Here is a 27,654-nt window from a genome sequence, read left to right as displayed (position 1 = left end):
CAAAATGTCAACTGAACATGATGAGATTGTTTTTTGTTTGTTTTTTTTCAAAAATGAGAATGAAATGTTTACAAAACCTTTACAGTTAAAACACATTTTTTAGCTGATATATCTTAGATTAATATCTTTATGGGTATTCTATGACTTAGATTGTATATCTATATTAATTTTCATCTGCATATTTCTTTGATGGATTAGTTTAGTTGTTCGCGGATGAGGGGAAACGGGAGACCAATAAACAGATTAGTTGATATTTCCTAGGACAAGATTAATTTTGGACAAACAATAAAAGCAAAACAAATCAATTTAATTAAATATGAGGTAAATCTGCTGGGACTGTTGATCATGAGAAGCAAAAAGTGGAATTAGCTTTTTCTAGTGATTCAATTAAGCAAAAATAAACACAAAGCTGATGATTATCACAAACATTGGAAAACAATGCTTTCTTCCGGAGCCGTAGGTGGCTCGTTGGACCGTCCACAATGACTCTTCGTTAAATATTAAAAAGACCCAAGATTGTATATAAATTTAGATGCAATAAAAAACTTACATTTTCAACAGTTTTCAGTGTTTTCCTACCATATTTGGATTGAATTTCTACAAAGAAAGACAGTAAAAGTACTAATATTATACTTTCAGATCTGTTTTTAAGTTGAAATCTGAAAAATCCATCTTTACTATAAATATTAAAAATTGTAGGTAAAATGGCGGTTCTTTAAAAATGACAAGAAATCTCCTATAGTAGATATTTACTTGTGGTTCTAAGTGGATTTTTTACATTAATTTGTAAAGGTTGTTTGGATCATTACTGCTTCGTTTACAGAGTCGATCATTTGTTTTATCTCCTGTTGCTGTTTCTGCTGCTCTGCGTTAATCATTACCGGTTTGCATTTGACATATTTTATACTTACACACTTTGAATGGAAATGACTTCAATAGATGTCAGATTATGGGAATATCTGCAATAATCGATTAAATATTAACAAATCCTAACTATAGCATTAAATTTACTGGTGTCAGTTTCAAAGATAAAGCATTTGTGGTCTCTAAATTCCCGTGTCGTGTGACACTCTGTCCTCCGTCTCTCGCTGCAGCTGGAGCACGCCCGGATGACCCAGACTGAGCTGATGCGGGAGTCCTTCCGCCACAACCAGGAGATCACGGAGCTGCTGCAGAAGCAGGAGGAGCTGCAGGAGAGGGCGACGGAGGAGGCTCGAGCCCGGGAGCAGCTGGCTCTGGAACTCCACCGTGCTGAGGGTTCGACTCTTATTTTTATCTGAAATAACAACCAGATTTTACTGAGGAGAAAAGTTTACATCAAGCATGAAGAATAACCAGCTCCCAAGACTAAAAGTTAATTTCTTACTCACTCATTGGAGTTTCATCCCTTCCCTCTGCTTTATTTTCTTTGCCATTGGTTATTTGGAGAAATTATGGGAATACACTATCATAAAAATGATGAAATGTTTTATATAATCAGAATCATTTGGATTTTTTCTAATAGCTTTTTCTTAAATCCCTTTTCCATTGGTTATTGCTGTTTTTAATCCACTTTAAGAAAGTTAATTCTTAAGGAATAATGCAGAATATGAATCAGAATTTTTTAAAAGTTAACTATGAATTTATAATTATGTAGCAGTTGGACTGAAATTAATCAGCTGCACCAGATCAATTTCAGACGCTTTCTTCTTTGGTTTTTATGTTCTGTAAATCCCACAGATCAAGAATATTTCCTTCTCTTTCGCTTTCAGATGGACTTAGCAGCAGTGACTTTATGGCTCTTCCTAATCTTTGCTTGTCCTTTATAATACCGGGATCCTGTTTCTCTGTTTACTCTGTAATCTTGTAGAGGAGCACCTCTGTCATAAAAACAAATAGAAAGCCGTTCAAAAAGAGTAGAAGGCTGTAGCTTTTGTTTAAAATATTTTATCTGTATTAGAGTGGTGTTGTGAATGATCACTTTGGTGTTTTTGTGGAACCTGTTACACCGTATTCCTTTAAAAAATGTCCCATGTAAGCCAAGTCTTGAGTGAAATGAAAACTGGTCTGAATGTTGAGCTTTGATGCTCCATTAACTAGTTAGGAGTGCTGTTTTCTGCTGGGCTTGTTGCACAGTGATCTGAAAAAGAAATATCTGCTCTATTGTGCTGGAAGATCAAGTTAAAACTCCAGGGTGTGGCATTTTCAAACTGGTTTTGAGCTTTAAATTGAATTTAACCTTGAAAGAGGATTTTTATTCCTACAGATGGAACATGTTAAGTGTCACAAACATGACCTGATTAAAGCACAAGATAATCGGATACTGCGGCTGATAACTTAACTATTAATTAAGTAAATTTGTAGTTTTCCAACACAGCTCTCTGCAGCTGGTGTATGATGTTTTTTTAGTCTTGAATTACTTACATCGGACACCTGACAGAGATCCCTCCCAAGGCAAACTTTGCATCAATCTTTTGTCCTGTTGTCTATTCATACTCCTGAAAACTGAGGTGTGATAGCAGGCAGTATATTTTATAGAAATGAATAACAACTAGCATTTTGTACTTAAAACTAAAAATATGATTTTACAAGCTACGGTAGTACAAGACGAGAAAAAAGTGAATTATAATTTGTTTTGTGACTTGTTAAAGTTGGAATGGTGTATATAGCTAAAAAAAAAATCTAGAAGTTTAAACAATTTTGCAGAATTCTGAAGATTTTTAATTTTATTCGGTTTAAATATATTTCGTACACTAATAGGTTAGTAGCACAAAGCTTCCAGAAAAGGTTACACTGCACAAACACAAAATCTTACCAAGTAATTTTGGTGTAGTTTCTAGTGCAAATATCTTAATACGCTTGAAATAAGACAAAACTAACTTACAAGTAACTTTTTAGCAAGAGGCTTGTTTTAAGTAAATAATTCCTTAATATTGAGGAAATAGTGCTTGTTCTATTGGCAGATAATTTAACTTATAACATGGGGAAAATGTTCAAAATTTTAAGTTAAACATTATTTACTTAAAACAAACTTCTATATCTTGTTAAAAAGCTACTTGGTAAGATTTTGGGTTTTTGTAGGGGAGCTGATGAAAATTCACTCAACAAATCCTTCTGTTGAGTGTTTGTAACAAAGAAGAGAGCTGAACTAAAACACATGAGGTTCTTTCTTTCTTTGCGAATGTGTATGAGTTGCTGCCTTTTTTCTAAGCGTACTTCTCTCGCAGGTCTCATAGATGGCTACACGGGAGAACGAGCTGCGCTGGAGGAGCAGCTGCGTCAGAAGGAAGAGCTCCAGCTGAGCCTCGAGCAAGAGCTGCAGGTGAGCTGCAGGGAGGGGGAGACACCGTCAAGTAAACGACATGTCAGTGTTCCCCAGAAAACTTGCTAAGCCTGGTGCTCAGGGAGCTAGGTCATTCATCCAGCACCCCGCCTTGTTTTTGAGTTAAAAATGTCTAAAGTTGACAGAAAATTTGAAAATATTATTTAAAGTTACTCATTTTTTGGAAGGTTTGAAGATTAATACCTAAACAGCAACTCTAAAGTCTTAAAAAGGGCACTCATAAAAATTAAAAAAACAAAAAACTAATAAATTAACAATGCTAAGCCTGGTGGGGGCTCAAGTATAACCTGGTGGTCCACCAGGCTTATAATACACTGAGGGAAACCCTGGCATGTGATAACTAAAACGGTAGATGTTTAGCTGCTGACTCACAAGGATCTTGGCAAGAATTCAAGATTTGCATAAATACAAAACACCTCGAGTCCAAGAGAACTAAGTTTTAAACACCACGTGCCGCTAAAAACGGCACTAAATATTGGCATTTGATTTTTATTTAACGTTTTAACATTTTTTTGTTAGATAGCTTGTCAAATTCTGATTAAACCGTGTCATACATAAATGCTATTGTACTTGATACAATTTAGCATTTCTTAAAAAAAAAAAAAGTAAATAAAAAGAAAAAATTCAGCTGGCGTCAAGTTGAACTAGATGTCATTATCTGTTCCTTTGCTAAAGGAAAGCAGATGTATAATCTCAAGCGTGATAACACACAAAATACATAGTAAAGAGTGAGTAGGACATGTGTAAAAGAGCTTTAAAAATTGGTTTATTTATTCTTTAACTTTATTTTGTTTAGTCAAAAAAGTTACTTTCTCCTGCCTGCATTTATTGCTATGTCAGGCTATGCTCCTTTTGGCAGTTGGTGGTTACCGTAGCAACCGGTAACTGACAGCTCGTCCACCTTTCTGTTTCCGTCGGTAACGGTGGGGCAGAAGCTTCTGATCTAATGTTGGCCGCAAATTTTATCTTCTCTCTATTGGTTAGAATAAATACGTTGAGCCTGAGTGTGGCATTCAGGTCTCAAAATTTAAAAAAAAAATGTGACAAAATCTCCTCCGATATTATCAAATTTGTTTCTTTGATTCTAAATAAATCTGCTTTTGACTTTTCAAGCAGAAAAAAACTTGTCGTTTTCTTTTTTTTTTTTCCTGAGAGTACAACAACATGTGGCAGCAAGCATACAAATCTCAGCTCCTCATATATTATTTTTCTTTTTAAATTTCCCCCTCAGGTAACAAGTAGTCGGCTGCATGAGTTGGAGCAGGAGCGGCTTCAGATGCTGGAGGAGCGCGAGCTGCTGTCACGGCAACAGGATGCCATGAGGGAAGACGCAGGGCCACGCGAGCTGTGTATGTATCACCTCAACGAAAAGAGGGGGCAGATTAACAAGGCTGTGGTGACTCAAAGTTACCTTCTTTTACCTGCAGCGCAAAGGAAAAAGTGTTTATTCAGCTTTTAGACAAGATCAAGAGTTAGTTATTTACAGTGAAATGTAAATTGTTAGTTGAATTGTAGGCAAAGCCTGTGAATTATTCACCTACAGTAGGTTAGTTTCAAGATTTTCCTACAATTTTCATTTAAAGGATTTGCTTTAATTGTGGTTTCTTCAACCAAACCTCAAAACCTCATAGTAATTATTTTATTAGTTCTAAGTTTCTTTACTTCAAATATTTTATTGCTTTCATTTAGAAAGCAGAATAAGCAATGGTTCTACCAGAAACATAAAGAAATACCCATATTAGGGCTGTTGTAAACAAATATTTTAGTAATCCAGCATTCTATTGATTTTTCTCAGTTAATTAAGTAATCATATAAGAAAATTTGATCAAATAAAATATTGGTAATTCTAACATGACAGCAGAGTTACTATCGGATATCTTCAGTTAAATTTTTCAACAAATAACTTTTCTGTAGTTTAGAAAGTTAACTTTCTAAATAATAGCCCACTTTATAAGTGGGCTATTGTGGGTTGTACAAGTGGGTTGTACAAAATCTGAAATTATATTAAATTTAATTATAGAGGCAGGCTCATAAATACATTTATAAAATAATAAATATACTCCTGCTATTAGTTTATCTATTCATCTTCAGTGAGTTTAATAGATGAACTCTCACCTTTCCCAGCCAGCTTTTGTGTCCATGTTAGTGATGGGATTTGACACCTTCGTGTCATATATTTTAAGGTTTCTCAGTCTTTTAACTCTACTTTTCTCAATAGTTAACTTTAATTTTGATGTATGTTTATTCTAATTTTACACTATGTTGCCCCCATTTAATAAAAAAGGTGTTACTTCCTTACATTTTCTCATAAATGGTGAGTATTTTGCTATTAAAATCATAAACAAGGGTTTCTTCAATACCTTCCTCCTCACATCACCTTTTTTCTGCAGTTTTTAGGGAAAAAGAAAGCCTTCCTCTCTTCACCTTTCCTTCATTCTGAACCTGACAGTTTTCCTGTTCATGGCAAAAGGAACCAGAGCATGTTAAACTCTTGTGTGCTTTCTCATCCTCCTGTAGGCCTAGTTGAAGCTGCAATGGTTGCAGCACCTGAAGCAGGTGTGTCCACTTTGAGCACGGCTCGGTCATGTCTCTGTCTGTCCTAATAAGTCGTCTGGCTGAGTGATGGTGCATCTCTCAAACCCTTGATCCAGCAACTCATCGACACAGCTTGAAGCTTGCTTGCTTATGGGCTCACAAGCCCACTCAAAACAGTCACTAACTAACCTCTGCTGCAGCTTTGTGTCTTGACTGATTCTTGTCCCGTTTAATGTGCCGGAGTCAGTGTTGGCATCCACTTTAGCATGATAAAAACAATCTGTAGGCATTTTTGCACTGCTTTGCAAAATTATTTGTAAGCTTTTCCTCATTTTGTCACATTACAGCATCAAACATCAAGTAAAAATCAGAGCTTCTGAGGTTATCCTTACAGATTATTTTTTACAATAAACCAATTAATAATGGGACAGTAAAAGATTTTTAAATTTTTTTTTTTTTTTTTTTTTTTGCATATTTTGTATTGGGTGAAGCTAAAACTGTCACTTTAGGAGTTTTGGGTAGAATATATTTACAGTTTTTTTTTTATCATAAATGCAAAATGTGTTTATTTTTTACAGTTTGGGCTTAATTACTGCTTTGAATAAGATGTTCTTTCATCAATTAGTTTTTTTTTACTCCAGTTAACAATCGATCAGTAAATTAGTTGCAGAGTATTTCAACAATCGATTCATCATAATTAATGCAATGAATAATTTCAACCCTACTTGGAAGCAATATTTAGTCGTCTTGTGTATTTCAGGTGCGATGTATTATATCTGATGGAGAAAGTTAATAAAGAGCAAAATGTGTTAAAAGATTGTTACAATTTCACCCTTTTCAAATACTTTGCAGCCCTAATCCATCACTTAAAATCCTAATAAAATAAATCAACGTTTGTGATTGTAATATGACAAAAATGTAGCAAAGTTTAATTTTATGAACAATTTTGCAAAGCACCTTACATCATCATGTCCTCTATCTTTTTGTAAGCATCTATGCTGTTTGCAGCATTTCCTTGAATGAAATTATTGGCTGATCAGGAGTAACTCTCCTCTCCTCTCCTCTCCTCGTTAAAGCTTATTAGGCATGGACAATGCAACATGTAAACTGTGTCTGACCTGTCATTTTGCACTCTATCCTCCTGTCACTGTGGCACTAATCCTGTGGGGTTTGATCCAGTGTGGGGTATTTACTGGTGGCAGCAATGGGCGAAGAGATGCTGGGGATCATGGTGGTTAATGACTGGTAACTGGGTTTTGTGTTGGGAACTTGACTGAGATGTTGGAAGAGTTTGATGTCTGCCATTTTTTCAGACCTTTTTGAAGTATTTAGAAACAGATAAGACAGATGTAGACAATGTCAAAAAGCAAAAGCTGCATTTAATCTGATTAAATGTCACCATCTTCAGACTCTTCAGTTCCATCTCAGATCTTAATCTCGGTGTCTCTCTGAGAAGCTAACCAGCTGGTATTAATGCCGGACGTCCCGTCCGTCCTCACAATGTCGCGCAGACCTGCTGGAGGAAACTGAGAAGCTGATGAAGGAGAAGGTGGAGGTTCAGCGGCAGGCGGAGAAGGAGAACACCGACCTGCTGAAGCAGGTGAAGCAGCTGGAGTACGAGCTGGAGGAGCAGGTGAACAGAGTCATCGAGCTGGAGCATTCCCAGACGACGGAGACCAGTGACCTCCGGCAGCAGATTCAGGCCCTGGAGAAACAGCTGGAGAAAAACAAGAAGTTTCTCGACGTAAGCATCCAACAAAATATTAATGTTGTGTTAATATTATTTCACAAGAGGTAAAGTTTCAGTTCCTGGTTTTAAATGCATTGCCAGATCTTGTGTACAGAAAGGGTCCTGAAAATGCTTGTAGTGGAGAATTACTGATTTATAGGCCAGCTGATTTATCAGCACTGATTTCCTTAATTGTGGGAGATCGGTGATTGGACGACACGTGTAGCTGATCTTATCCAGTGATCTTATTTACATCGACAGAGATCTAAAAACTAACTACTGCCCTTTTCTGCTCTGTGTTTGACTTTACTTTGTGAAGGTACACACCTTTCTCTGGAAAAAATACTTCCTTATAAATCAAATTTTTTTAGAGAGCTTATTAAAACAGCAGCAAAGCAACAAAACCGACCAAACTGGATCAGAGATGATGATGCAACAACAGCGCTCTGAAAAGAATGTTTTCTAACCCTAAAGCAGCTGTACACACTTTTTCATCAGTTGTTATGGTCAGTGATTGAACTTAGCTGCAGGTGTGAGAGCTGTTAAAGTAAATGGCATATTTTATCATTTTTATAACTTTTCCTTTTAGATTGCAAAAATATCCAAGAACAAACTAGAAAGCAGAGATGCGTTCAAAATTTTTGTATTGATTAAAACCACAATGTCCGCCCCAGACGATAACAGCGGCATCGATGTCTAAAGATTGAAATCTGTACATAAATAACAAATGTAGGTAGAAGAAAAAAATTCCAAACCAATTTAATTCAACATAAATCTTTTGAAACCAGTATTTAGAGTAGGTAATGTATTTATTGGAACCGAATAGAGTACTTCCTGTGATGATCTGTTGTATTTACTGGATCCTTTTGACCGACAGAACGAGCAGCTTTTGTAAAAATGAGAGATCTCACTTGAACACTTGTTGCATTTATGTTCCTTAGTCACTGAAGTTACTCATAGTTTGTACAGTATCCTGAAATTTTATTTAAGAGTAGTCATAAATAAGTCAAATAAAAAGCTGAAAGTGTAGTGTAGAAAAACTACATCTAATTGTCCTTTTATTATCTAAAAAAAAATTACTCAAGTAAAATATAACTATTTACTACCAACTTCTTATTATTCTGGATTACAATTTAAGTTACAAGTATTTAGCAACAAAAACCTGAAATGCAAAATATGTCATCTGTAATTCTTAACCCCTGAGTGAAGTTAGACTAGTATTAAATTATAAAATTTATGCAACAGTTTAATTCAATTCATTTCAGATTTATTGCACCAATTCACAACAACTGTGGCTCAAAGCAATGTACAATAAACAAACAAAACATTCATTTTATTATTATATAAAATCTATTCAACCCAACCAAGCAGACAGATTCACAGTCTATTACATCTATTATCAAATAATGCAATAAAGTTCTGTTTATTATTCAATTTGGTTAAAAAGATTTCTGTCTAAGGAAACCCAGCAGTTTGCATTGATTCACTGATTTGTAGCAACATGCTAGCTGTTACAGAGCTAGCATGTAGCAACAATGAAGAAAAATAAACTCACCTTTTAACATAAAGAAACTTCCAGCAAGTTTAACCATTTTTCTTTTATTTAAAATATTAATTCGACACAATTACTGCTACATTTGTAGTTAGCTGTGTAGTAAAGAAATAATCATTTAATTTCAAATAAATTATGAAAGCCTTTTGTTGCAGTTTAATGGAGCATTTACATTTCTTAAGGTCAAATCGTATGATTGTGTGACAAGAACGCCGACATCATAATTATTCATCTCTGCTGTTTCCTGTGAGTCTGTTTTCTTGTTCCTTTATCTGTTGCTCGTCTGTGTTTTTATCGGTGTCCAGGAGCAAGCTGTGGACCGCGAACACGAGAGGGACGTTTTCCAGCAGGAGATCCAGAAACTGGAGCAGCAGCTGAAAAACCCGCAGAAGCTCCAGCTTGGTTCTGAGCAACGAAACCAAGAGGTAACAGGAGGAAAGCTCAGTTTCTCTGGCAGAGTGCAGATTTGCGTGAGTGATGACTGCAGAGCAACAGGATGGGTAGAACTTCCTTTGTTGGCTCAAAAATGACACCAAATAGTGACAACATTGACACCGACGGAGAGATTGATCTTTTGAACGCTTGTGGTTTCTGTGTTGGGTAATGGTTTGTTTAATTTTATCAGATACAAGATGATATCAAACCTAATTAAGTTGTTTTTTTGTTTTTATAGATGTGATAAAAGATTTAGTATTTCCACTTATTTTGAGTCTCAGCTTTACTGTTTTCTTTTTTTTTTTACTTGTAGCGTCAGCAGATTTAGCTTTTATCTTAAAAAGCGTTTAATAATTTGCTATATTATTATGTATTTGACAACAAGCAGTAAGCTAGCGAAGGTAGCAGGTTGGTGATGAACCGAAGGATTTTATTATGATGCTGGTTTTTGTTGTCAGACGTTTACAGGAGATCAATGATTTACAGCACAGAGGAATGTTGAAGTGTTTGAATAAGTTGCTTATCACCAGAAATATTCAAAAACATTTTAGTTTTTGTTCTTTTCCAACAAGCCAAAGAAGAATTGGGGTTTTTTTGTGTCCTGAAAAAGCATTTCTTGCTTTTAGAAATGAGTTCTTTAGACTCTGGTTGCATTTAATCTGTCTCAAAATAATGTCTGATTTTTTTTTTTTTTCTTCTTTTTTTCCACACTAAATGTGCTTAAATATCATGTTATGAATCAAATGAATGTCGTTTTTATCTGTTTACTGCCAAATTGTATCAATCACTCCCTCCAGTTAGAAAGTGTAGTCTTTTTGCCCTTCAGTGTTGTCCACATGTCCGAAATTTCCATATGTAAACAGTAACATGCAGGGGGTGATTATGATTTTGATTAAGTCAGTGCCTCACCAGCCATGAACCTCAACGCACGTCACTGATACAGCGAGTTATAAAAAGTTGCATTTACTGTCATAAATAAGCGCAAATATTGCAAATATTTCTACATTAGCGCCACAAACTTTTATTTATTTATTTATTTTTTCCCCACCAGGGGGTCCTTTTTGTGGGCTCTAGTGTCCCTTTTTTCAGAGTAAGCTGACAGGAAAGGGGGAACGAGAGGTGGGAAGACATGCGGCAAATGTCGTCGGGTCCGGGAATCGAACCCGCGACGGCCGCGTCGAGGACTGAAGGCCTCCAAACGTGGGGCGCGCTAACCTCTACACCACCGGAGCACGCACCACCACAAACTATTTTTATTGCAAAAAAAATAATTACTAAAAGAATGACAAAATCCTGGAGGAACTGAAAAGATGTTCAATAATATTTAATTTTAGGAATTTATTGATTTTTTTATTTATTTATTTTTCCTCCCCACCAGGGGGTCTTTTTGTGGGCTCTAGTGTCCCTTATATGACAGTAAGCTGACAGGAAAGGGCGGAAGAAGAGGGGGGAAGACATGCGGCAAATGTCAGTCGGGTCCGGGAATCAAACCCGCGACGGCCGCGTCGAGGACTCAAGGCCTCCAAATGTGGGCCGCGCTACCCTCTACGCCACCACAGCACGCCCCAGGAATTCATTGATATTTTAACAGTTTGAACAGGTTTTATCAAAACTTTCTGGCACAACCGGCCCTTTAAGATCATTCATGATCATGATTTGACCCAAAAACAAAAATGAGTTTGACACTCCTGCTTTAATGGATCGCTGCTGTTTGATTTTATAAGTGCTCTGAATTACTGGTGGAAATTTATGAACACCTTTGTTTTATTGGAGAAGCAGATGAGTCTTTAATAGGAATAAAATAAGATGCGTTCATTAGGCTGCAACAAAATGTCAGATTTGGGTTTGCTGTACAATTTCTGATTTGCTTTTATGTGTTGCATATTAAATTTACTCTTCATCATTGTTTGTCCTTCACCATCATCCTTTAATCGAGACATCCAGTCCTCCAGGGGGATTGAGAAATGTAGCTATCATCTCCTCACCTTAAAAGATTAAGTTATTGCCATCTGCAGTTTGTTTCCAAGACAAGTTTCGCTACTTATTTTTTAAGTAGCGAAGTTTATTGAAGAATAAACAGTTACATCCACCTAGAAGTCTATTCTTTAAGATTAAAAACATATGCAATCTGCTTTTCCAAAAATATGATCCAATTCATTTTCGGTATCATGAATATGTGCATATACGTTTCAGATTTTTGTCACCATCTTTTAGATTTTGTTTTGTCATCTGCCACTGCTTTAGCCTCAGTTAGATATTCTGAATTTTCCTTTCTGAATTGTCTTTAATCTGCAGATTTCTGTAGCGTTTTTCATCATAAGGTTTTTTTCTGCCTCTGCTTCCCTCACGCCCTTGAACTCTCCATCCTGTGGTCCATTATGCCTCTGCCTCCTTTCTCCTGTGGCTTTAGCAGGTGGATGGAGTAATCCTGAAGGTATTGCTTCTAGCTGCATCTCATCTCCTCTGCAAACATTTAGTGCATTTCTAGTCATCCTGACCCGTTTCCGAACTTCCTCTGGTTTCCCTTTTTCTTAGCTTTGTTAGAAAAATCCCTCTGCGTCACCCTCTTTTCCTGCTAATTATTTTTCCTCTTCAAAAGACAAAAAAAATTCCCTACTCATGCATTTTAATATTTTTTCTTTTTTTTTTTTGCTGTTGCTATGGACTTTGAGAAAGTTTTAGACTAAAAGTTAAGTTACTCAAGAGCCATCTGTAGACTTCACAGTTTTAGACAATTGTCTCTATGCATAAATGAGCAAGCTGTCACTAAATCTTTGACTAAATTTTATTTATCTTCCAAAAGACAAAAAAACAAATAAGAAAAGCTCAGTACTCAGACAGAAAGAAACTTGCTTCTGACTTTCCTTATTCTCAAGTGAAATAAGTAAATTATCTGGAAAAATTAAACATACAAACATATTTGCAACATATTTGCATCTCTTGTTCATCAACATATTTGATGAACAATTTTCCAATTGAAGTTTTTTCAGTTGTAGCCTTTTATTTTTAAACTTATTTGTGGATAAAGTGGGACAAAACAATCTTTAAAAAAACTCCCAAAAAACCTTGTGATGGACATGCAACCAAAGAGTTATTCTTCATTTGAAACAAAATTACTTTTGGTAAACCTTGAATATGAAAACCTGGATAACTGAGATGTGTAATTTGAGACAATAAAACATTTTTTTTGAAAACATGCATTTTTACATTTCACGTTTAAACATAGTGATTCATGGTGATTAATCACAGCAGTGGAGTGTGATTGATCTTCTTGGTTCATTTTCTTAGAAATTGGTTTTAATCTCTTATTTGTTTATTTTTATCCATCAAAATTACTTGTTTTGCTTTTGTTTCCTGCCCTTTGAGATCTAAAGATATAAAGGCATTATAAATAAAATCTATTACTGTTATTATTAATATTATTATTAAATATTTTAATCAATTGACAGCACTTAAAGTAAGTCAGCTTTAATAAAATACACTTTTCCCTTACATTAGATTTAAATCAGCACATTAAAACTATACTTCTCTCCTCCTCTATATTGATGGTCTTTGCTTTCACAGGTGGATCGTTTCCCCTCCGTTGCTCTCTTAACTTCTTTGTGGTTTCACGTCTCTCTCCCTGCCTCCATCCCTGCACGTTTTCTCACACCAACCCCCACCACCTCCTTTCTCAGGTGGATCAGCTGACCTCCCCGCTAACTGCACATGTATCGGCTACGCTGTAGCGACTTGGATCTGATCAAACAGTCCTCCTCCTCTGTGTCACTCCGTCTCTCTCTCTCTCCCTCTCCTCCTCACCAGGTGGAGCAGCTAAGCGCCCAGCTGAAGGAGAAGGCAGATTGCTGCAGTGAGCTGCTGCTCGGCTCTGAGCAGCTGCGTCGTGAGTTGGGAGAGCGCGACGAAGAGATTGAAAAGCTGGAGAGCCGCATCCGCGAGCTGGAGCAGGCCCTGCTGGCCAGCGCGGAGACCCAGGAGAAGGTTAGGAGGAGGGGAAGAGGGAGATGAAGGTTGAGTCTGAATGGTAGTGCTGTGTGTGTGTGTGTGTGTGTGTGTGCGTGTGTGCGTGCATGCGTGCGTGTGTGTGAGAGGGAGCATGCTGGAGGAGGAGAGAGGGAGAACAATGTATGGGTGGGTCTACTTCAGTTGCTGTCGCCCAGTTAGAGGCTAGCAGTTGTTAAGATTGCCCCCCAGTGTCTACTGATGGTTGTGGGAGGAGGAGTGAACCTAAAAGCAGCACAGATGATTAATTAGTTGTATTTTGCAGCAACCAGCCGGCTGTTGTTTGATTGCTGCAGGAGGTTTTTCTTTGACGCTTTTCTGTGCATACCTGAAGTCTGCATTCACACCAGCCCTGCTTGGTCCGCTTTAATCAAACTCCAGTTTGTTTGTCTAGAAATTCTGGGTCGTTTCTGTTTGAGTATGAAACCGAACTCTCCAAAAAAGTGAACTCTGCTTTGTCTAAAAGCCTTGTTCTCGGTTCGGTTTGAACGGAAACCGCTCACAGGGTTTCCCACAGAAAACTTGCAAGGCCTGATGGTAGGAGTGCAAATTTAAAAAAATTAATTTAAAATCTGACTAGGTAATTATGTCTTATTGGAAGATATTATTAACAATACCTAAACACCAACTGTGAAGTCTTAAAAAGGGAAAACAAAAAAAACGTTGCTTCAGGTGTTTCATCCTAATTAGAATGTCCAAAATTTAATTTTACTTTATTTGTTGTTGTTCTTAGTTTGTAGACCAGTAAAGATCGGCAGTGGTTACAGAAACTGGTGTATAAAAACTATAACAAACAGTTAATTCTTACCCTGGTGGAACGCCAGGCTTATAAAGCCCTGGGGGAAGCCCTGGCTCAAAAAGCAGGAAGCAGACTATGGCTCAGGGGATTCTGGGTAAATACGACCAAAACAAACATGTGCAGGATAAGTGACTCGTGGTCTTTTAGACAAAAGAGAAATCCTACAACCGGTAAATTCTGACACCACTTCATTTTTGTTTACATTTTGTGAAAAAGAAAGTTGCGCTCCTGTCGTCTTCTGACGTTTTTTGTGTTGTTTCCTTCAGTAGTTCTAAATGCAGCGCCTCCACAGGTGAGGAGGGGGACAGGTTTTTCCAAGGGTTTGGTTTGTTTGACACAATGCCATGTGAAAGTGAACCACAGGAGCTGAATATGTAACCTGTTGTGAGTAGTGTTGCACTGATTGCACTTTTCTGGCCGATCACTGATATTTCCAAAGCCTGACCTACCGATTCCAATTTTCACAGAAACCAATTTTTTTGTTGGAAATTATGATAAATATAGTTTTAAAAAAAGTCGCAACAGTGGGGTTGACTATTGTTAACTGTCAGTCAAACCTGTCTGATGAGAGAGAAAGAGAGGACAGTGGCTGATTTTTAGACCTTTGCTTTAGGTGGATAAGATTGGCTGTACAAGAACCCCTTGTTGCATCTTTGGTCCCCAATGGAGCCGAGACTACCTGAAAATGGCTGCTGAGCCGTGTCGTTTCCTTCACAGGTTGAACCAAAGAAGCAGCATGCATCCATCACTGAGACGAAACACTCCACACTGGAGGCTCAGCTTCAGACGGAGAGAGAAGCTCTGGAGAGGAAAGAGAAAGAGGTGAGGGAGGAAACGGACAGTTACTAAACGTCTCAGATTAAAACCAATCACATGGTGAGTGTTTGTTTATTAGGAAATAAGTTAATCACTCTAACACATTGTCATCTGGACGCCCATCCATTCATCACTCTGTTTATCCATCCATCCATAACTCTATCCTCCTTTCTGCTCATCCATCCATCAGCTCATTTATCTATTTTTTTGATCCATTCGTCCGTCTGTCTCTCCTCGTTAATGGATTCACAAAATACGTTAGGTTTTCCTTCCTTCCTTCCTTCCTTCCTCCCTTCTTCCCTTCTTCCTTTCATCCTTCCATTTGCTCATTCATTCATTCATTCATCCATCCATTCATTCATTCACAAAACCCAAACATGGATGATGTCACCATAAATTCATTGTGAACTTTTCTACTTATATTAGATAAAATGGCTTCTATTAATAACTGCGAACTCTGAGAATTAGAGCCTAGAAATCTAACTTGACCTTTTACACAAAGGTCAGCTGCCATATCTGCTTCACATTGTGGTTCTGAGTCTTTTTCTTATGTCTACTTATTCAGCCACACTTCATATGTTTTTGCAGTCGAGTTCAGGGACCGGTCCGATAATGAGCTCCGCATTCGTCTTTTGATGTTCCTTCTGACGCTCACTTCCTGTTTGATCTTCTGCCTCAGATCTGTAACCTGGAGGAGCAGCTGGAGCAGTTCAGGGAGGAGCTGGAGAACAAGAGCGAGGAGGTGCAGCAGCTCCACATGCAGCTGGAGATCCAGAGGAAGGAGATCAGCAGCCAGCAGCAGTTCCTTGAAGTGAGAGACAGCATGCTCCAGGTGAGCACAATTATTCCTAAGAAGATAAGACATAAAAAATTCAATATGTTTTATTGTGATTTTATGAGATTTTGAAGCTGGACTTTGTGTATTGATCTGAACCAATCTATTGGTTTAAATCAATATACATTGGTGTAGATAAAGTCCTGTAGGCTTGTTGTGCTTTAGGAAGATGAACCAGACAACTCTACAAAGGCTGAAGAGCTATGAATAATCCTGCAAGACATTTTATGTATTTTAGACATTTTTAAACCTCTAATACTTCACCTCTCAGTCTCCAGACAGTTGGAATGTTCTTTTGTGATTGTTGCAGCTTAAAATTACAGATTTTGCGCCACTTTTTTCAAAAAGGTTGCTCTTTTTTCAAATTTATTTTAGAGAAAAGTTGAAATTGCTCCACATAACCTTTGTGCATCGTTAATATTAGAAATGCAAATGAAATTTTTAAGTAACCTTAATATAAGTATAACCAGGTTCTGTGAATCTGTCAACGTGCAAAAGAAGAGTTTGATATTAGTCATTTTAGTTAACATGAACTGTAAACTACAAAACATTTCAAAACGGTTCTATCCGGAGAAAAGAAAAATTATTTCTGTTTAGAGACGTCCTGAAACAGGAAGTTAAATTAGAAGATAAGACTTGCAGAAAAGTTTAGATTTTTCTTGAAAATTGCAAGTCTGAGCAAAATTTGTGGATAAATTTACAGTAAACGTTTTGATCTCAACTTTCTGGAGGGACTGATTGACATAAATAAAAACTATTTTTACTCTGTAAGACATTGAAATAGCAGAAATTGGTTTGTTGTAAACTTTTTCAATTTAACATCTTGGTCATATTTTCCTTGAAATTATTTCAAAAAAACTTTTTATTTTCTTGTTTATTTAAAACTGTGTACAACAAATTAAAAAGATGCTTTTTTCCCCTTCTTTTCTAACTCTGTTTTTCATATCTTTAAGCTTTTTTGTCCCTGTTATTTTGCTTTGCAAAGCTTATCGCCGTGACATTTCCACTCTCTCGGCCAACAAGCTCCCAGTCTCCCCACAGAAAGACTTTGGGTGGATAATAACTATGATGTGCTCATTAATAGCCGTTGCGTTATAATCTCTGACTCTTGAAGGTGATGGAGGAGAGGGACAGAGAAATAGCTCTTCTTAACGAACAGATCTCTAAGCATCAACACATGGAAGCCGCCTTTGACAACAAGGTAACCAAACATGCGCATAAAAAATAGAGCCAGTCTTATTTCATATGCGCATTGCTCTGTAGAAATCCATCTGTGTGTTTTTATTTTTGCTCCCCCTGCCTCCCTTTGTTTCATTTTCTGGGGTTTTATTTTCTGGTTTGTTTCGGTGAGTAGATCCGTAGCATCGTCTTGTGTTTTTGAGGTGGTTTGCTCTTGTCAGGTGGTTTTTATTAAGCCTCTGAGTCCTCAGTGTGTGAACTGATTCTAACGAAACTTCATGGCTGCAACTAATGATTATTTTAGCAATCTGGCGATTAATTGTCTAAGAAAAATTAGATATTCAACAAATTTTCATTCAACCACTTAAGCCTTTTTTATACAGTTTTAAAATTATGTTAAAATAAATGGCAGTAAAACAAATAAGAAAATAATCATTTTATTGCTTAGAATGCAGTAATATGGCATTTTTTAGTAAGTTTAAACAGGATGGGTAGAACATGCAGGGTTTCACCCAGAAAACCTGCTAAGCCTGGTGGTTGGGGCACTAGGGCAGTCATTCATCCACCGTGTTTTTGAGTTAAAAAATGTTTAAAGTTGACAGGAAATTTGGAAATATCACCTGATAGTTATGCGTTATTGGATGACTGGAAGATTAATACCGAAACACCAACTGTAAAGTCTTATAAAAGGCAATCATTAATAAAAATTAAAGTAATTAAACAATGCTAAGCCTGGTGGGGGCACAAGTAAAGCCTGGTGGCCCGCCAGGCTTATTATGCACTGTGGGAAACCCTAACATTTCTACAGATAAAGGTGGTTTTATCTTATATTTTTGTAACTATTGCTATTTTTAGTATCAAACAATGGAGGCACTGCAAAGACACAAAATCTTGCAGTACAAAGTCACTTACAAAAAACTTTTCAGCAAGATATATGAGCTTGTTTTAAGTAAATAATTTCTAAATTTTGAAGAAAAGGCAGATTATGTCTAAGTGAAATAATCTGCCAGTAGAACTAGTACTTTTTAAAATCAATGTAACGAAATTGACTTAAAACAAGCTACTATAAGCTAGTTTTGTCTTATTTCAAATGTATTAAGATATTTACACTAGAAATTAGACCATAAAAACTTGGTAAGATTTTGAGTTCTTGCATTGTTGAAACCTGTTTTGCAAGTTTCACATCTGGACAGATGTTGCCAATGATCCCAGTATAAATGATTAATGACGCTGTCAGCAGAAAGCCCTGAAACATATTTCAGATCTAGTTTCATATCTTTTTTAAGAAGAAAAAATCTGATTCTCCTTAAGGAAATTTGTGTCATTTTTTTTCCTGATTTTGTCTTGTTAGTTAATATTTCTAACAACCACAAGTATGAAATCAAAATGTTGGAGTTGCATCTCTAAGGGTTTTAAATAAAAACAGCAAAGACCAACGTTTGACTCAGAGGTTTAATCATGTTGTGGGATGTTCATGGTCTCATCAAATCTCAACACTCTGCTGTGATATTAATCTGCATTTCTTCTTCTTACAGGAAATGGATGCAAAGGATGAACTGATTAAAGAGCTGGAGTTCCAGGTAGAGTATCTGCGGAGTGAGCAGGACCGCCTGAAGACAGACAGAGAAGAAGAGATGGACCAACTGAACGCGGTCATAGAGAAACTCCAACAGGAACTGGCCAACATCGAGCAAAAACAGCCAGAGGCAGAGGAGGAGGAGGCGAAAGAGGAGCTGGAGAGCGGAGGATGTGTTGCAACCAAAGAGGAGTTTGATGAAATGAAGCAAAGGATGGACCTGGCCACCAAAGAGCTGGACACTCTGAGAGCAGAGCACAGCAAGCTGCTGGAGACGTACCTGCGCCTGAAGCAGAGCGCAGAAAGCAAGCTTGAAGAAGCTCTGAGAGAAAAAACTGCAGGTCTGGTGGTTCTGCAGGCTGAAGTTCAGGCGCTGGAGCAGAGCGCCGCGTCCAGAGTGGAGGAGCTGGAGCTGCGAATCCGGGAGCTGGAGGTCCTGGTTGAGGAGAAGGACTCTGAGGTGGAACGCTGCCAGGTTCTGGTGGAGGAAACTCAAAGCCATGCAGACGATCTCCAGCAGAAGGTTTCCACTCTGGAGGGAAACCTGAGGGAGAAAGTGGCTGAAGCCTTGGTTAGCCAGGCGACTCTGGAGGCCTTCCAGCAGCAGCACAGGACTGAAGCATCTAAACAAGAAGCACAGAGCCGCCCCGCAGCCGCAGCCTACGACTTCGGCGACTTCGGCATCCCTCAGATGGATTTCAGCAGCCTGGGTCCGGCCAAGCAGGCGCCAAGAGGGAAGGTGGCTCAGCTGACGCAGAAGCTTCGGGACCTGGAGGTCGGACTGAGCGGGATGCAGAAGGACCAGGAGCTGCAGAAGCAGCTGCTCTCCAGCTCCGAGGAGGAGGTGCAGGAGTACGAGAGGAGGCTGGCGGTTCTGATGGAGCTGCTCAGTGAGATGAAGGCCGGGCCGCAACAGAGAGCAGCGCCGTCTAACGAGGTGAGGAACCCGAGAGTTCAGCAGTATCCAGTTACATTAACATTTCATTTACTGGAGTGACTTTTCTTGTTTTAACCAGAAATTAACCAGACACAATAAGCAATAAATCAATTAATCACACGATCATTTAAAACTGGATGATAAAAGTCTCCAGTCTGGTGCTTTGGTCTCAACAAGCCCATTTTTTAAAGGACAATTTTGTTTAGAATAAAAGAGAATGCACTTCATTGAAAAGCTAAGGTGTTAAATATCAATAATACAAATATAACCATAAGAGATCAAGTTTATAAAATAAACATATACCTAAAAGTGATGCAAGTGTGACTGAATATAAATCAGTCAATCAATAAATAACAAGCATGCACAAGCAAATATGTTAATCTAAACATAATCTATATATGAGTGCAGAGGAAATTAGATTTAAGTTACTCAGAGTTGGGCATTGTGAAGGCTAATGGCTACAGAGATTTTATCATTCTTTTCATTTACTATTTCTCGTTTCATTTAATTTTTTTGAATATTTTAAGTTTCTTCCCGTTCCTGTGTTAAATGTACATTAGAATTTAAAGTTTATTGATCTTCAGAATGTCTTCTTGTGTTATTATGACACTGTTACTATTATGTTGCTTGAAAATGGTCTCAAAACAACAATGTAGTTGTTTATTGCAATATTATCATCCAGCAAAAGACACAGACACTTTTTTTGTTTGAAAGAAACTGATTGAAAAGAAAAATTATTTTATTGATACCTGATTTTTGATACTTATTTGAATTATTGTCATTTTCGTCTTTTAAAAAACAAAAAATTCAACTTAACTTTATACTTTGGTCCTTCCGATTATGTAATTTTTAGTTACTCAGTACCCGAGGAGACTTTTTACCAAATACTTTTTCACTCTTCGGTATTCTGCATAAATTACATCAGCCTGATGTTCCCTCTGAGCTCTAAATCTATGGACTTAAACATGTCAGCCTGTAATAATTTGTTTATGTCTGATAAAAGTGGCCTCCTCTTCAGGCCGCCTCCTCCTCCAGCGAGCAGCCGGGTGTGTCGGCGCTCCTCCAGGAGCTGCAGGAGGTCCGAGAGGAGGCGTCCGCCACCGAGGAGCAGCTGCAGAGCCTGCAGGACAGCTGCAGCAGACTCAAACAGGAGCTCCACGTACGTCCTGCAGCTAATACCATCCCAGGCCTGTCGCAATAAATCAGCTAATTAAAACAAACTCAGGCATTTCCGTTTGCATGATTTATTGTTTTTCTCTTTCTACAAAAAACTGGATGACAAAAGTCTTCAGTCTGGTGCTTTGAAAGACAGTTTTGTTTTCAGAAACTTTATAATTTATTTTATTTGTTGTGTTGTTTCATCTTTCAGTTCCAGGGTTAAAGTTTATTGATCTTTCAGAATGTTTTCTTGCATTATTATGCCATTATTCCCATTATTTAGTTTGAAAATCGGCTAAAAACAACAATATTATCGTTTTGTAATCGTCCAAAAAAATTTGCTGGCCTAGACGCAGACACTCACCTGTAGTTTTTAAGATTTCATGAGTATTTTTATTGAAAGAAGCTGATATGGAAAAGTTTTTTCCCTGATTTCATTTTTTGTTAAGAGTTTCTGTTATTTTTTTGACTTTAAAATACCAAAATTTCCACCTTACTTTATATTTTGGTCCGTCTGATGTTGTAATTTTTAAATATTAAATGATTGATTATTTGATTGGTTGCTTAGTACTTGGGTAGACTTTTTACCAAATACTTTTTTACCCAAATAATTTCTTGGACGTCTACTTTAGGCCAACTATCATCACACTGTTGGTCGTTTATTACATTCACAAACCTGAACTCCTTTTATTTCCAGGAGAAAACTGCGACTGTAGAGAGACTCCAGGACCAACTGGACACGGTAAGCAGTCCAACTGGATTCCTCCCAGTTTACATTCGTCTGAACAGAAAGCGTAAAGTTGTACGTTTTTGCTGCAGACGTCAACGGCTGCTGGTGAAGAGTCCAAGACGTCTGAGCTTGAAGAGAGGCTGGCTGAGGCTCAGACTGAGGCGGCGTCTGCCAAAGAGGAGCTGAGCAGCTGCAGGGAGAGTCTGGACAAACTGCAGGAGTTGCTGCAGGTAAACAGGAGCTCAGACTGGAACAGCAGATTAAATTATGAGAGTTTGTAGAATGTAAAAAGTTAGTTAAGGCTTATTACATGTTTAAAGTTCAATAACGAGATCAGTTTCCAGTGTTGCAATTATTTGGAGCTAGACTGATCGATCAGATTTACAGCAGACAGGGTGGAAGGTTGGCTTCGTTTCAAGATAACAAAATTGACTTAAAAAAAGCTTGAAAGCTCAGACATTCACACTTAATACAAATCACTCTGATAAACAACTTTCAATGTATAGATTAAACTAATATCTACTCTTTCTGAATGTGATTTAGCCATTATATATAAAAACAAGTCCTGAAATAAGGACATAGTCTCTCAACGAATAAATATATACCACTGTTTGTACGTAATTTTATTATTGTTAAAATAATCTTGTGTATAATTTCATTATTAAAAATTCTGTTGACAAGGCTTGATTGATGACCAGTGGAAAAGTGTTGAAAAATATTGACTTTGTTTATTTCAGTTATAGTTGTGAGTTATAATTGTGCCTTTATTCATTAGTGGAAAGAATAAAAACTAGAATTTATTTTCAAAAAGGCATTTTTTACCTTCATTTCTGGTTGAATTACCTTTATGTTATTATTTATTTGCCAAATCACAAGTTGAGAACCAAATTCTAACCACAAATATTTTTGTCTTTGAGTCACTGACAGAAAAATTGCAACTTGTTGGCCTGTAGACAACTTTTAATCAACATTTTGAAAACCAAAATGGTAACAATTTACAATAACTGACTAAATTATTCAAAGATCACAAATGGTCATTTAAGGAATCTGTATTTTAGTAATATTTGTTTTTATTTTCTTAAAGCTTTATTGATTTTGCTGCTGGCACTTTTTCTACTAATAGAGCCGCAAAAAAAAGGATAAACTAGATATGGATGAACTGATCAGTTGGAATTACAATGGCAACTAAAAAACGTTTTAGTCGTTCTATTGATTATTCTGGCTATCAATTAATCATGTAAAAAAATTACATATTCTAAAGGTTTTTTGTTTAAGCTCTTTTACTTACTTAACATAGTAAATCTGAACCAGGAGAAGCTAAAACTTTGCTACTTTAGGAATTTTATCTAAAACATATTTAGATACTTTTTGTACAATTTTGGCATAGTTACTACTCTGAATATATGCTGTTTTTTTTAAACAAATGCCCTTCTTTGAGTCTGATTAATCAATTACTAAATTATTTAATGATTATTTCACTTTTTGATTAATCTTGATTAATCTGATGAATCGTTTCAGGAGCGGGAAATGACCATCGCTCACCTTAAAGGAGAACTTTTCCAGGTGAGCCACTCTTGCTTTTGTTTTAATTCTTGGCTCTGAATTCATTATCTTTGACTTAATTTTGAGTATTTGGTGTCTTCAGGTAAAAGCTGCAGAGGACGGAGCGGACATGACGGATCTCCTCCATGAACTCCAGGAGGCCAAAAGAGAAGCAGCTTCCACCAAAGAAGAACTGAACGTCTCTCTGGAGCATCAAGTGAAACTTCAAGAGGACGTTCAAACTCACAAAATCTCCCTTTCTAAACTCAACGAGGAACTGGAGGAGACGAGAAGCAGAATGAACGCCACCAAAGAAGAGCTGACGAAATATCAGCAGCAAAATGAGAAGCTTCAAGACGAGATTCAAGGTCGCGAGGTTTTGCTTTCTGAGCTCAAACAGGAGCTGCAGGAGACGAGGAAAGAAGAGACAGTTTGTGATGTTTCTGTTTCCGAGGAGATCCAGGACGCCGCCAAAGAAGAGCTGAGTAAACATCAGCAGCGTAACGAGGAATTTCGAGTTCAAGAAGTCTCGTTCTCCAAGCAGCTGCAGGAGATGAGCAGCGGCGTTGATGCCTCCGACGAAGAGCTCAGAGGCTACAGGCGGCAAAACGAGGAACTCCTGGAAGAAATTTCAAGGCTTAAAGCGGAGATGCAGGAGATGAGGAGGGCTGCGGTCGCTTCCAAAGAAGAGCAACATGACAAGGAAGACCATCAAGAAGTCAGAGTTCGTGTAGTTTCACCTGACATGAGGGGCGCAGACGCCACCAAAGAAGAGCTGGCTAAATATCAACAGCAAAATGAGAAGCTTCAGGAGGACATTCAAGGTCTAGAGGTTTTGCTTTCTGAGCTCAAAGAGGAGCTGCAGCAGATGAGGAAGAGCGCAGACGCCTCCAATCAAGAACTAGCTAAATATCAACAACATAACAAGGAACTTCTTGAAGAAGTCAGAGTTCGTGAAGTCGCGCTCTCTGAGCTCAAAGAGGAGCTGCAGGAAATGAGAAGGACTGAATCCAAAGGAGAGCAAAATAACGAGGAACCTCATGAAGTCTCTGTTTCTGGAGAGTTGCCGGATATGAGGAGTGCAGACGCCACCAAAGAACAACTGACTAAATATCAGCAGCATAACGAGAAGCTTCAGGAAGAGATTCAAACTCACAAAGTCTCCCTCTCTAAACTCAACAAGGAGCTGCAGGAAATGAGAAGCAAAATGGACACCACAGAAGAAGAGCTCACTAAATATCAGCAGCAAAATGAGAAGCTTCAAGGTGAGATCCAGAGTCGTGAGGTTTTGCTTTCTGACCTCAAAGAGGAAATGAAGAGGAATGCAGACGCCTCCAAACAAGAACTGACTAAATATCAGCAGCAAAATGAGGAACTTCAAGAAGAAGTCCGAATTCGTGAGATCTGTATCTCTGAGCTCAAAGATGAGCAGCAACAGATGAGGACTGCGGTCGCCTCCGAAGGAGAGCAGAGTAACGAGGACCTGCATCAAGAAGTCCGAGTTCGTGAAGCCTCCGTTTCCAAGGAGCTGCTAGAGATGAGGAAGAGCGCAGAGGCCACCAAAGAAGAGATGACTAAATATCATGAGGAGATTCAAGGTCATGAAGAATCTCTGTCGAAGGTCAGAGAGGAGCTGCAGGAGATGAGAAGCAATATGGACGCCACCAACGAGGAGCTCAGACGCTCCAGGCAGCACAATGAGGAACTCCTGGAGGAGATTTCAAAGCTTAAAGCAGAGCTGCAGGAGGCACGAATGAGGGCATCAGAATCTGTTCCTCCGTCTCCTCAGCCGCCGTTCTCTGTCTCCTCAACATCCACCGCTCAGCCCAAACGGAAAGGCGCCAAGCAGCCAGCCATGAAGGGGGGCAGCGCCAAAGAGAAGCCGTCACTTTCCCGGAAAAACTCCGCCCCGCACAAGACGCCGAGCCTGCAGCCGAACAGCAGCTCGGATCAGCACCGCGACGCCATGACGGACTCCTTCACGCAAACCGAACCCCTCCAGATGAGCAACCTGAGCCAGTCCGCCGCCAAGGAGCAGATCGAGGAAGTGATCGGGGAGTTTCAGGAGAAGATCGTCCAGATGCAGGAGCTGCACGCGGCGGAGATCCTCGACATGGAGGCGCGCCACATCTCAGAGAGCGAGAACCTGCGCAGAGAGACGCAAGCTCTGGAGGACGAGTGCAAAGGTCTAAAGGCCGTCATCGACAAACTCTGCTCCACTGAGGTGAGTCCGAGAAACATGAAGGAGTTCTCCCTGTTCACAACCTCTAAGCGTCGTATTTTGTCACGTTTTAACCTGTAAGAGTGACTGAAGTCCTTCAAAAGGCTTGAATTTCAATTTGGGTGTTTTCAAGGTTTTTAAAGTGCTTGATTTTTGTATAAAGTCCTGGATATTGTTGCAAACTGCGCAATCTAACATTTGATGAAAATCCTTCATTTGTAAAGTGTTCTTTATGGTTCAAGCCAGATATTGAGCATATTAAGCAAACGAAGAACCACGCAGATTCTCACCAGATCTCCATAACGCTAGAAGCTTTTCTATCTCATTCAATGTTTTTCTCATAATTTTAAGATGTTTTTCTGGTAAAATTGCATCTTTAATTTGCTTTGATTTAAATATGTCTTCCTAACTAAACAAAAACTCTCGTAGTTTGGTCTAATTACAGAAGGGTTGTTTGAAATAAAAGCCCCTAAAATATTTTAGGATATTACAAAATATTTTTTGTCATTTGTAATTTCTTTTTTAGAAAACATACAAAGAATTAAAAAAATATTTTAAAATTGGAAAATTTTTCATTCAGAGAAAATGTAATACTTTTTTTAAAATACATTTTTTTTGAAAATGAATAAATATACAAAAATATTTTTGGAAAAATGTTAAATTAAATTTTTTTAATTTATGTTTTGTTATAAAAATGCCTGTAGGATGTATTTCTGCGTACTGCAGTTGTGTTTAACCTGCTGCTGTTCTTTGCAGGCGCCTCCATTAAGACAAGACCGTCCTGCTTCACAGTTCAAAGACGGCTACACCAGTGGTGAGAAACGTCACATTCAGCCCATTCGTTTTCTGCTGCTGCTCTCCCTTATCCTTTCATTTAGCTCATGTTAGAGTCCCAGAGTTACTGTTCAGTGGAAATATTAAATTTTGAGGATGTTTGTTTTTCCTGACTCGCAGACAGCAGCTCGGATTACAGCCAGAGGACCGGATTCGACGTCCCGAGTTTACAGCAGGAGTTCAGGTCGACTCCAGAAGGCGCCAGGAGAGAAACAGACGATCCTCTGCCTGACCGGATCAAGGTAAAAATCATCCTGCAGATGTGGGTGGCTGGTAAATAAATTACACTCTGCTTTGATTGTGCCGTACTACGAATTATTAGAGCAGTGGTTCCCAAACTGTGGGACTCGCCCCCTAGAGGCGTACATTCCCATTGCATGGGAAGCGGTATGGATGAATGGAAAAAAACAAAACAGTTACACAAAACGTTACGTCTTTGTAGTTCAAAACAAACTACAAAGATGGTTTGTGTGAAATAAACGTCAGTGGAGTTTGAAAACAAAATATGTGTTTAGGTTTTTATGTCTGGTTGAACGATGTGTGTTCCCAGTGGATTTTTCTTTTTCTTTTTTTGGGGCGAGATTTTAATGTAATCCACAGGGAGACGCAGAAGAAAATCTTTGGGAACCACTGTATTGGGGCAAGTCTAAGAAAAAATAATAATACAGGAATAAAACCGGAATAATGTGAGAATCAGGTCCCAAAAATAAAGTAAAAACAGAAGAAAAAAAACAAGACAAATTGTCATGCCAGAAAAATTGCATGTCAAACAATTATTTATTATAATTTTAACTTTTATAAGATAAATAAATATTAGGAGGATGAATTAGTAATTTTCTAAAAATTCCTCCATGAAAAATAATTTTAAATGAGCATTTTGTGACGTTACACTTTATTTTCAAATGGGGAAATACTTAATCTTTTAACACATCAGCATCAAATTATTAACCACAGCAAGATTTTTAAACGTTGGTCCAAACAATCACACACGACTGAGGTTGGAAAAAAAAAAATCACAAATTTGACGAGCTGGTCACTTCAGATAAAAACAACTTTTTTTCTTGTAATTTTCTTCTTCTGCATCTTAATTCTTGTAATATTATCACTTTAATCTGTTAGGTTAATACTCCTTCGTAGAGTTTCATGGTTCCATGAAGTAAGTTTTTATCTGCTTGGGGTTTTGTGGCGTGCAGACGTTGCTGCGTGAGGTTCACCAGGAAGGGATGCAGGTTCTGTCCCTGTCCGAGCTGCCGCTGTCCGAAGGAGAGCCGGGCGGCCAGTTCAACACGGACGGCTGGGCGAAGGAGAGAGACGCCCTGCTGGCGACGGTTCAGTCGCTCAAAGGCCTCATCACCCAGATGCAGACGCACAGCCAATCACAGGTACAGGAAGCATCAAAAGGCAATATGACAGCAGTTTGACGAGGCTCAGCCAATCAGAGGCCGCCGTTTA

General features: G+C 38.1%; 1 protein-coding gene across 10 annotated transcripts in view; it reads left to right on the top strand.

Annotated features, from left to right (window-relative positions):
• Positions 1-27,654, top strand: part of akap9 (A kinase (PRKA) anchor protein 9) — a 91,157-nt gene that overhangs the window by 51,273 nt on the left and 12,230 nt on the right. For 4 of the 10 annotated variants that reach the window (XM_044137632.1, XM_044137626.1, XM_044137624.1 and 1 more), the window contains 20 exons: positions 1,095-1,257; positions 3,207-3,301; positions 4,554-4,671; positions 5,840-5,878; positions 7,369-7,601; positions 9,444-9,563; positions 11,984-12,007; positions 13,378-13,554; positions 15,092-15,196; positions 15,870-16,022; positions 17,140-17,226; positions 18,740-19,717; positions 20,721-20,876; positions 21,573-21,617; positions 21,695-21,835; positions 23,124-23,168; positions 23,251-25,371; positions 26,125-26,182; positions 26,323-26,444; positions 27,396-27,584. In XM_044137632.1, coding sequence (XP_043993567.1) covers positions 1,095-1,257; positions 3,207-3,301; positions 4,554-4,671; positions 5,840-5,878; positions 7,369-7,601; positions 9,444-9,563; positions 11,984-12,007; positions 13,378-13,554; positions 15,092-15,196; positions 15,870-16,022; positions 17,140-17,226; positions 18,740-19,717; positions 20,721-20,876; positions 21,573-21,617; positions 21,695-21,835; positions 23,124-23,168; positions 23,251-25,371; positions 26,125-26,182; positions 26,323-26,444; positions 27,396-27,584 — 5,169 coding nt within the window. The remainder of the gene's footprint in view (positions 1-1,094; positions 1,258-3,206; positions 3,302-4,553; positions 4,672-5,839; positions 5,879-7,368; positions 7,602-9,443; positions 9,564-11,983; positions 12,008-13,377; positions 13,555-15,091; positions 15,197-15,869; positions 16,023-17,139; positions 17,227-18,739; positions 19,718-20,720; positions 20,877-21,572; positions 21,618-21,694; positions 21,836-23,123; positions 23,169-23,250; positions 25,372-26,124; positions 26,183-26,322; positions 26,445-27,395; positions 27,585-27,654) is intronic. The other 6 variants (XM_044137634.1, XM_044137630.1, XM_044137627.1 and 3 more) reach the window with 5 other exon arrangements.

This window comes from Gambusia affinis, linkage group LG14, assembly GCF_019740435.1.
Source record: "Gambusia affinis linkage group LG14, SWU_Gaff_1.0, whole genome shotgun sequence".
NCBI classification, from domain to species: Eukaryota; Metazoa; Chordata; class Actinopteri; order Cyprinodontiformes; family Poeciliidae; genus Gambusia; species Gambusia affinis.
This window is presented reverse-complemented; position numbering and strand designations above follow the sequence as displayed.